The following is an 11,525-nucleotide window of genomic DNA, read 5'->3' as shown; positions in this document are numbered from 1 at the left end:
TTTTACCACCTGATGTACTGTGCACTAAATGGCAGTGTGAGTGCATTACAGTACCATGAGGTGGGAAGGCAGGGCCACTTACTTCTGTCAATGCTGTAGGTGGGAGCTAGCCTTTTGTTCATAACGCTATAAAAACAAATGGAACTGTAAATGTCAATCTCCAATTTCATGCACAAAAATGCAGCATTGCGGAATGGAATGAGTAGACCTAAAACTCTACTCTGTCTGTTAAACCAACAAACGAAGAAACAACAAGTCAATTGGAAACCATATTTGTGATCATCGTGATCCCACATTTCTATGTCTATACTGTACATGGAATAGGTCAGTAGCATCTCTTGATCTATAATCAGTCATAACAGCACAATACTGCAGTGTGTCAATGGCAGTACTTTTGATACATGAGGGATGGTAATGAAATGGCAGCCTTTGAGGGGGGTGTTAGGTCATCACTGAATAAACCTACCTACAGTGAATCTGTTATTATTGTGTTCTGTCTGATACATGATGTTCACTTTCCATTAATCTCCTTCCCAAACACTTCCGCCCAAATGCACGTTGCGCAATAGCCAGGGGACGAGGTTAACTTTCCACAAATAACTTGAAAATACCACAGATAACAGCACCTGCTGCTGGTTTAGGTCAGTTCCCCCTATAAAACTCGAAAAGGTTCAAGACACAGATAAGGACTTTCCTTCCTTCCCAACTTGAAAAAAAGGTTCCCCTATCATTTATCCATGTCAAATTATTTAAAATTCAAATGGCGAATGAATAATTGATTTATTCATTAGCTGAAGATGACATCCTGTAAGAGTTAATAAAACGTCATCTCTAAAAATGGCCTTGAGAGATACATCCCCCTATAATTCATCATGCAAGTTAGTTTCCTGTATTGCATCTTCTATTCACTTCAGTCATGACTCGTGACTGAACAAACTATTGAAGAATTCATACACTGAAGAGTATGTTTTGCACAATGTTTCCAATACATAGAAAGCCTGCATTTTGGTCATATCAACTGATGTTCTTACCAGTCAATATTTACAGTAAAATACACTACTAGTACATCATACTGTATGCACCTCTCTATATACTCCTGCGCCAACAGGTTGCAAGAGGCTAGTCTTCTTTTGCAATCACATTCATAGTAGCTTTGCCTCAGACTGAGCAACCCACATCCAGTGATCCAGAGGGAATACGAAGAGGATAAGAGATCCCCCAAATCACCCTTCATATGCAATCATTACACATCTCCCTCAGCAGGACCACGTTGGTTCAACAACTCCGTTTTTATTTTCCACAGAAGAGCGGCTAGCACTGATTATGGCTTTTACACATTGGAGGAGAGGAGGAACAAATGTGAAAGCTTATTTTCCTGGTCCCCTCTGGGCCACGTTTTTTCCATTACCTCTACGTCTCCCTTGAAATAATGTATGCGTCCCAAATGAGTACTCATTTTGTTTTGACCAGAACCCTGTAGTAGCGTGCTAGGGGGAATAGGGTGCCATTTAGGATGCAGATAATGCCACATTGTCTCCACTGAACCTTCCCCTATATCACATCACCGCTGTGCTCTCCTCTGTCTGAGACTGAGACCTTGTTGTTCACACAGAGCCCAAACAAATACAATGCCGGTTTACCTGACAATTTCCCTGAGAATCTCCATTGAAAGCTATTTTTTTGTCCAGGACTAGGCTTTGTAATCTGTGTCCGGGAAACCGCCCCCCCCAGTATCTAGAATAGATCTTAGTAATTTAGAGAGAAAATGCATTCAGATAGCGATCTGTCATTATCATGCCACTCATGACAAAGCTTCATCTGAAATGTCATTGCCAGAATCCATAAATGAAATTGTGTAATGAAGCATATATGGGACTGTATGAAGTGAAGGTCTTCAGTTAAAACATTCTACTGCAATGGTTTTACAAGTTGGATTGTACAACCCAGAATGAAGGGTTTGAAAGGATGAAGTGTCTGATTTTGTGTTGATTTTATTTACAACCCAGAATGAAGGGTTTGAAAGTGTCTGTGGTTTTATGCATTGATTTTATTTACTTAGTCCTTTGATAGTTTAAGTAATAACCAAATTAATACAATTTGATAATAATTATCACAGAGTGATAAGAGGAGGTAATGTGATGGAAAATGGTTGCTTTTCTAATAACCAATTTCTGTGTTCTATGTTTGTGCTTTTCTAATAACACATTTCTGTGTTCATGCAAGTGACTGATTGATCATGCCTGAGAGGAATCCTCACTATCAGTATCTGCAATTTGGCAGTACGCCCAGAACCTTGTTTTGAGAACGAAAGGGACTGTTTCAAGGTCTCAGCTTGGAGAGAAGAAGCCTCGTAAGGTATTGGTCAGTCACATGCATGAACCAAACGTTAATGATGAATTAATTATGAATAATGAATAGGCTAAATCATGCAAATATGACTTGTCTGTGTAAGCACTATATAAGAGAACTAACGGGACTGCCCTGGGGGAGCTCCTGACCGACATGTGTATATGATGCATTGAGTTGGTTGGAACCTCTCCAGCGAGCTGATAACAAAGAATGATTAATTTAATATTGACTTCAGGTGTCCCTAGTGGAAACTTCCATGACACTAGGATGGATGAACACCTTAAATACCAGTACATACACAAAATGCTCTGCTTGCATGTATTGCTGATTTAACAAACAAAACCATAAGCATTCAGAGGGAGAGCGAGAAACAGAGAGGATTATTGGAAATGTTAGATCATCTCTCCTCCAATAAACAGCAGTGCTAAATCTGGTTGTAGAATTACACCAGTTTTTCTTTGGTCACTGTATCCGCAATCACATTTTGCTCTACCTGGGATAACCCTGAAGTACCCCCTCGTGCAATTTATCAGTAGGCCTATGTTCTTATGCCTCTTCCCAAGTAACCTGGGGATAGGTCAAGTATCCCCAGGTTTACCCATAACCCTGTTTTGGAGGACAGGAAGTGTGAACCAGGGCTTTTGGGACCCAAATGAGTGACTGTGATGTGGTGGATGGTGGATCCAGGAAGCCTTGGGAAATTACACTTTATGACTAACCAATTGCTCATTACTGGGCTGGGACACATTCTTCTATTACAATAGGCTCTGAGATGGAGCTGAACTTCCTGTATAGACTGTCTAAATATAAAAGGTAATAAACCCATAGCCTCTCCAGTGTAGTCTCCATGTGAGACACTGCCACCTGCTGGTGATAAATATATATACTACTGGTATTGAAGTACACAAAGTATATGTGTATTTTAATGAACAAAATGCAAACATCAATCATAATTTCATGCAAATTATTTACTGTTACATGTCCCAATATAATATTGAGAACATTTTGAAAGTGAAATACTTGGAATCTATAAAGGATCTGTTGCGAAATCAAATCCCATACAAAACCAGTAAGAAGTGAATCCTTCAGATAAGCTTTTCAGACACTGGTGAGACACAGCGACACATGAGTCTCCCCAAACCCAAAAGAGTTTGAGAGCTACCCGTCTGCCCTCTGTCTTCCACTGCTATGCAGTGCAGGGCACATAGTTCAGGTCAAACTCTGGCTCAGTGAAATCCAGGTTGAGGGAGGGTGGCAAAGTGCTGTGGTAGCAGGCCAGAGCAGTGAAGGCTGCCTCTAGGGCCCCGGCAGCCCCCAGGAGATGCCCCGTGGCCCCTTTAGTGGAGGAGACAGCCAGGGTGGCGGCGTGCTGCTGGAACAGTCTCTTGATGGCAGTGTTCTCTGCAGAATAGCGGTGTAGAGGTGGCATGTGCGTTCACATACGTCACATGGGCCGGTTCCACACCAGTGTTTCGGAGCGCTGCAGACATGCACCTGGAAGAAGAACAGGAGAATGAAAGTGGACTGTAAAAATGTCATGACTTCAAATATGTTCACCATTTCATAAAAAAATTCTGAATTGTTTTAATTTTTTATGTCATGGTCAAGTTGATAGATATTGATAATGGTACTGGCTACACCTGGTGAAAGAGTGCTATAAACCCCATCCATGACTATTACCTGATGGCTCCGTCTCCATCAGCAGTGGGGGCTGTGATGTGGCTGGCGTCCCCTGACAGGCCGTACCCCAGCACCTCAGCATACACCCTGGCCTCCCTCCTCACAGCATGCTCCCACTCCTCCAGGAACACCACCGCAGACCCTTCACCCATCACAAACCCATCCCTCGCTCCCTAAGGGCTGTGATGCCAGCCTGGGCTGGTCATTCCAATGGGTACCCAAAGCCCTTCAAGTAAATGTAAAAGTTGAATTACACCCACATAGCAGTCAATACAAACTGAAATCAATGAACATACAAATGGCCTAGGCATATCTTAATACATATGTAAACATTTATAAAAAGGACAGACTAGATGTATACTAACAACAACAATAACACAAAAAAACAAATATCCTGGGTTCTTCAAGATTTACCTCGCCCTCGCAAACCCCGCGATTGACAGAGGTCCCACACAGGCTTCTGTCCCACCCGCTACCATGGCGACAGCGTCTCCGTGGGCAATGAACCTGGCTGCGTCATCGAGGGCATGGTCTCCAGTTGTGCAGGCGGTGGACACGGCGTGGTTGGGGCCTTTTAGTTTGTGCTTAATGCTGACATGACCTGCAGCCATGTTGACCAGGATACGAGGCACAAAGAAGGGGCTGACCTAGAATACAACTTTTATTAAATCCATCCATCCATCCATCGAAATGGAAATTGGTGTTTTATTTGCAGACTGTTCTTATTTAATCCCAAGTTTTCAACCCTCCTCTGCAAATAGCACACATTCAGACTACAAAGGGAAGCACAGCCGTGAGCTGCCCAGTGACACGAGCCTACCAGACGAGCTAAATCACTTCTATGCTCGCTTCGAGGCAAGCAACACTGAGGCAAGCAACACTGAGGCATGCATGAGAGCATCAGCTGTTCCGGACGACTGTGTGATCACGCTCTCCATAGCCGACGTGAGTAAGACCTTTAAACAGGTCAACATACAAAGCTGCGGGGCCAGACGGATTACCAGGATGTGTGCTCCGGGCATGTGCTGACCAACTGGCAGGTGTCTTCACTGACATTTTCAACATGTCCCTGATTGAGTCTGTAATACCAACATGTTTCAAGCAGACCACCATAGTACCTGTGCCCAACAACACAAAGGCAACCTGCCTAAATGACTACAGACCCGTAGCACGCACGTCCGTAGCCATGAAGTGCTTTGAAAGGCTGGTCATGGCTCACATCAACACCATTACTCCAGAAACCCTAAACCCACTCCAATTTGCATACCGCCCAAACAGATCCACAGATGACGCAATCTCTATTGCACTCCTCACTGCCCTTTCCCACCGGGACAAAAGGAACACCTATGTGAGAATGATATTCATTGACTAAAGCTCAACGTTCAACACCATAGTACCCTCAAAGCTCATCACTAAGCTAAGGATCCTGGGACTAAACACCTCCCTCTGAAACTGGATCCTGGACTTCCTGACGGGCCACCCCCAGGTGATGAGGGTAGGTAGCAACACATCTGCCACGCTGATCCTCAACACTGGAACTCCCAAGGGGTGCATGTTCAGTCCCCTCCTGTACTCCCTGTTCACCCACGACTGCATGGCCAGGCACGACTCCAACACCATCATTAAGTTTGCAGATGACCTAATCACCGACAACGACGAGACAGCCTATAGGGAGGAGGTCAGAGACCTGGCCGGGTGGTGCCAGAATAACAATCTATCCCTCAACGTAACCAAGACTAAGGAGATGATTGTGGACTACAGGAAAAGGAGGACCGAGCACGCCCCCATTCTCATCGACGGGGCTGTAGTGGAGCAGGTTGAAAGCTTCAAGTTCCTTGGTGTCCACATCAACAACAAACTAGAATGGTCCAAACACATCAAGACAGTCGTGAAGAGGGCATGACAAAGCCTATTCCCCCTCAGGAAACTAAAAAGATTTGGCATGGGTCCTGAGATCCTCAAAAGGTTCTACAGCTGCAACATCGAGAGCATCCTGACTGGTTGCATTACTGCCTGGTACGGCAATTGCTCGGCCTCTGACCGCCTCTGACCCTACAGAGGGTAGTGCGTACGGCCCAGTACATCACTGGGGCTAAGCTGCCTGCCATCCAGGACCTCTACACCAGGCGGTGTCAGAGGAAGGCCCTAAAAATTGTCAAAGACCCCAGCCACTCCAGTCATAGACTGTTCTCTCTACTACCGCATGGCAAGCAGTACCGGAGTGCCAAGTCTAGGACAAAAAGGCTTCTCAACAGTTTTTACCCCCAAGCCATAAGACTCCTGAACAGGTAATCAAATGGCTACCCGGACTATTTTAATTGTGTGCACCCCCAACCCCCCCTCCAACCCCTCTTTTTACGCTGCTGCTACTCTCTGTTTATCATATATGCATAGTCACTTTAACTACACATTCATGTACATATTACCTCAATTGGGCCGACCAACCCGTGCTCCCGCACATTGGCTAACCGGGCTATCTGCATTGTGTTCCGACACCCATCACCCGCCAACCCCTCTTTACGCTACTGCTACTCTCTGTTCATCATATACGCATAGTCACTTTAACCATATCTACATGTACATACTACCTCAATCAGCCTGACTAACCGGTGTCTGTATGTAGCCTCGCTACTTTTATAGCCTCGCTACTGTATATAGCCTGTCTTTTTACTGTTGTTTTATTTCTTTACTTACCTATTGTTTACCTAATACCTTTTTTGCACTATTGGTTATAGCCTGTAAGTAAGCATTTCACTGTAAGGTCTCTACACCTGTTGTATTCGGCGCAAGTGACAAATAAACTTTGATTTGATTCCTACCTACCAACCCTGCCACAAACACACATCTGAGAGGTTGGAAGCAGTGCAGCACAATTCAGCGCCTGCTGGCTACAGCAGCCCCCATAACTGTTCTTACTGTAACCTTTCGCCTGGAAGATGGCCGATGTCTTGGCGATATTATCCAGCAAAACCATTCCCATCCCCACTGCCACCTCTGTGGTCAGCTGCTCACCAGGGCTGCTGGGATACCACCCAGAATCCTCCAGTGCCAGCTGTGCGGCACCGAGAGCCATGACAGTGACATACTGTTGATCTCCCTGCGCGTGGCGAATCTCTCGTCCTTGAACTGGCCCTCTCCATCCCCTCGGGGCACCAGGGCTGCCACTTTACAGGGGATTGTCTTATACGTCTCAGAGTGAAGGGCGACAATCCCACTGGCACCGCTAATCAGCTGGTTCCAGGGTAGAGTAGTCCCTGTGCCGAGAGGAGAGACAAGTGCTATTCCAGTGATTGCTACTCTCCTCCTGGATGGATTCTTTCCACAGGTGTAGTGTCTCAGATTGGGACTCAATGAACAAATACAAGTGCTCTTGTTGAGAAGTGTTCTGGTGGTGATGTGATGCCAAGTACAACAGCAGCTTTGGCCTACACGATGAAGACATGATGTTGTTTTGTTTCTCTGCTATCTCTGTGGAATAGAAAAAAACTATAATAAACAGTTTAGCAGTATAACTCATTCTTGACTCATACCTACCACCAATCACGTCAATACAGTACGGTATCTAGGTAGTACAAATGCTATCATATCCACCAAGGTAAAGTTGGTTTTATATTCAGACATTCAACAGACATTCATCAAACTTTCAAAATTCGCCAAAAAATCTATAACTAATTAATTGATTGTCACAGAAACATAAAAATAGATATGGATTATTCTATAAATGTCTAGCACACATTTACAACCTTTGTTTTGAATTTAAAAAATCCAGTTTTGATTTGATGGAAATACATAATCTTTTAAATGCAATTTAAAGCTGTATAAATCAATAACTAATTCACCGTTTGTCACAGAATCATCAAACTAGATATGATTTATTCTATAAATGTCTAGCATACTTTTACAACCTTTGTTTTGAGTAAAGATTACAGTTTTGACATGATAGAAATACATAACATCTATAAAATGCAATTTAAAGCTATATAAATCAATAACGTTTTCACTGATTATGACAGAATCATCAAACTTGGTATGATTTATTCTATAAATGTCTAGAATACTTTTACAACCTTTGCTTTGTGTAGAAATTCCAGTTTTGATTTGATAGAAATACATAAAATCTCAAATATTGCATTTAAAAATGAAGAAATCTAATTCAGTGATTGTCTCAGAAAAGTGAAAATATGCATTTATTTGCAATAACTTTAAATAAATGTTAATTTCAAGTGTAATTTGTTCTATATGAAGTTGTACAATGTTTACATAAAGTTGTATAATGTTTACAATCTTAAATTGTATGCCAAATCAATGTTTGCATTTTTAGTGCAACAGTTCCACATTTTAAAGTAGTTACAAGACACAACAGTAATTTATTTATACGTGTCTAATTTAACAGTAAAGAGGCCCCTTCCAATCATTTTCTATTTTAGATTTGTTCAAGTCCTTCTTTGTCATCCCCAGACAAGCTGAATGGTACCATCTCTGGCACATAGAGCAATCTATCTATAGTATTAAAAACATAAAACAGGGTTTTGTTTATTTACATGTAAATTATAGTTCTGGAATACCCAAATTCTGTTACATGCTTTTGCAATTAGGACCATTTTCAAATTGAATTGGATTTTTGATCAATTTCTAAATTGACTAAATGATATGCATTTGACCACAACCCTGACAATACTTCTAAATGTCTTGAAGGATGAAACTACATGAGTTTTCATAGCCTACTGTTATATTACACAAAGACAAACCCAGTTGGTCAGATCATCATCATTTTTCTCTGGATGATGCAAAACACACAATGAGCAGTCTTGCGTCGCATTGAAGACTGGAAAAAAAGAGGACCACATTTTTATGCATTGTTGACACAGTTAATGACACATTTAAATATGCTTTCTGGAACCCATAGTTCTAAAGGTTGTGCTTCAAAGACAAAATCTGTCCCTCACAGTTACATACTACATTGTTCTCTCACCGTCTGGGCTTTACCCCCTTCCCACACCCTGTAGCAAAGGGTTCCTCAAATATCGTCTTTCTGCTTTACACGACCCATTGGAGCCAAAAGTTTACCTCAAAAACACCTAGTCAACCTTGTTGTAAGCTACTGTCTGAGAAGTCTGAGAATTTCTCTCCTTTTTTCTGTATTTCCTGTTAGCCTAATGCAGAATAAAAATAACACCTCCTCCTAGTGGCCAAGACATAAAAATAGCAAAGTTCCATGAGATCACTATATGGGATTTAGAAATATATGTAACATTAATTACAATAACAACAGTATGTACATCAAAGTACATTAAACCTCCCAAAATGTATTTTCCAGTATCAGTATTTCCTTTTTCAGGCTATTTTCCTGAGGTAATAGATTAAACTGTTCAACACTTACAGCCTAATGTTTAATACCCCGGGTATTCCCGAGAACACATTCTGGAAAGTCTATAGATTCAGTGGTCACTTTATTAAGTACAACCCCCTTTGCACCTGGAACAGCGTGAATTCAAAACTGTTGAGGCAACTGGGAAAGGAGATACACTGTTCAAGTTGGAATTATTAAAGAAGTGTTGGAATTATTAAAAAACACTTATGGAACTTTTCTGAGTTACAAAAGACCATCACAGAATGTGCTGTCATTTTGTACATTCTAAAGTTCAAACAAACAGTAACAAAATACCATAATACTTCTCTGCATGCTTTAGTGTCTAGCAAGCCAAGACCACGGGACTTGGTGTATGTAGGAGCAATTTATTTTCGTGAATAGGGTGGTGAACCTAATAAAGTGGCAACTGAGCGTAGATATCACAAATAACTCCTTTTGAGCAGTGCCTGTCTGTTATATGTTAGATCAATGAGTATAATGGTAAATCTGATCCCCAAGGTCCTCATAGGCTCACTTGGATATATAGAGTTGGAGGTAAATAAAAAAAGATGAAACTAGGACATTAAAACACTGGCAGAATTCTTTCATCCACATCCATTCACATAAAATATGTATTTTAAAGTATAAATACCCTTCTAAGACCACTGTCTTTCTGGACCTTTTAAAAGGTTTCCAAATAGTTATTTCTGCAAGGAATATGATTTGAAAGGGATATGGTAATACCTATGTAGGTGACGTAGTTTCTCCACTGGTATAATGTGTGGTAGTTGCACACCTCCCTGCTGAATTATGTAGAGCTGATTTGGGCCAGCTGATCTTATTTGTCATGATCTTTTCTGAAAAAAAAAAACATTTTCAAGTAGGCTTTATGCTAGCAGTTTAAGAGAAAAAAAGAGCAAATAGCATAGGGACAGCCTGGTTGAAGTCCTAGTTTTTAATAGTTAGTGCCAGTAGATTGCAGAGGGGTTCACATACAGTTCAGAGGCAAATCATAATGTACACATTTAGCCCAAAAACCAAACATGTACCGTCTACTTCTTATATTAGTGCTTTTTTTGTTATCCACCCTCTGGTATCTTTCAATACCCATGCTAGCTATATACAGTATATACATATGTTATGGTTCACTCTTAGTTTTCCTTATCTCCACTGTGGAATGTCCATCCTGGTCCTCTTGATCCATCCACCTGTCTTCTTTGTTAGTCAGGCCTGACCCCTTCATCTCGTAGTTTTTTCCTGTAATCTAATTTAATATTACTGAAGATGCAGAATTTTCTGCCAGGCCCCTTCTAATAGGGTATAACAAACTCGTTAGAACTTTGACTACATGCCCTCTATCAAATCAGGATTTTTTTCCCTCAAAACAAAGGTTGTAAATGTATGCTAGACATTTATAGAATAAATAATACCTAGTTTGATATTTCTGTGACAAACGGTAAATTAGTTATTGATTAATACAGTTTTAAATGGCATTTGACAGATTTTATGTATTTCTATCAAGTCAAAACTGGAATTGTTCCTAAAAACAAAGGTTGTAAAACTATGCTAGACATTTATAGAATAAACCATATCTAGTTTTATGTTTCTGTGACAATCAATTAATTTGGTATTTTTTAAATAGCTTTTGGCAAATGTCTGATGAAAGTCTGAATGTGTGAATATAAAACCAACTTTACCTCGGTATCATATCCTTACTGCTCCATCTGTGTCCCTGGACCCAGGCTGTCAATGACTGAGCCCTCACCAACACGACAGGCTATTAGCGTTCTAATTTGTCCAACTACGAAATACATCTCCCTGAATCATCTATTTGTCACTTACGACGTGAAAGCGATGATATATGATGTCATTATACCTGTGAAATCCTCTGCAAATGTCAAATGTGTCTCGCTCACACACTGGCATCCAAGCAAGTGAGTTCATTCAACGGGGATACTATCGTATTGCCTGATACCATACATTGAACATAGAAGTGTAGATTACAATTGATATACAACAGAACAATGTCAATTAATGTATACATTTAGGAAATATTGATTTATGGATGTCATTACCGTATTTTACATCGATTTTGGAATAGTTGTAATTTTTAATAGGCGTGATTTGTTCAGGCATTGCAATGGCA

General features: G+C 41.2%; 1 protein-coding gene across 1 annotated transcript; it reads right to left on the bottom strand.

Annotated features, from left to right (window-relative positions):
• Positions 1-3,244: 3,244 nt before the first annotated feature.
• On the bottom strand, positions 3,245-11,490 carry LOC106570303 (3-oxoacyl-[acyl-carrier-protein] synthase, mitochondrial). The gene is given in 10 exon segments (XM_045694792.1): positions 3,245-3,502; positions 3,504-3,758; positions 3,760-3,843; positions 4,030-4,197; positions 4,199-4,255; positions 4,444-4,676; positions 7,042-7,497; positions 8,778-8,854; positions 10,124-10,643; positions 11,077-11,490. Coding segments are annotated over 7 exon segments (924 nt in total). The 5' UTR covers positions 7,114-7,497; positions 8,778-8,854; positions 10,124-10,643; positions 11,077-11,490; the 3' UTR covers positions 3,245-3,447.
• Positions 11,491-11,525: the final 35 nt, after the last annotated feature.

The sequence above is a fragment of the Salmo salar genome, chromosome ssa14, assembly GCF_905237065.1.
Source record: "Salmo salar chromosome ssa14, Ssal_v3.1, whole genome shotgun sequence".
NCBI classification, from domain to species: domain Eukaryota; kingdom Metazoa; phylum Chordata; class Actinopteri; order Salmoniformes; family Salmonidae; genus Salmo; species Salmo salar.
This window is presented reverse-complemented; position numbering and strand designations above follow the sequence as displayed.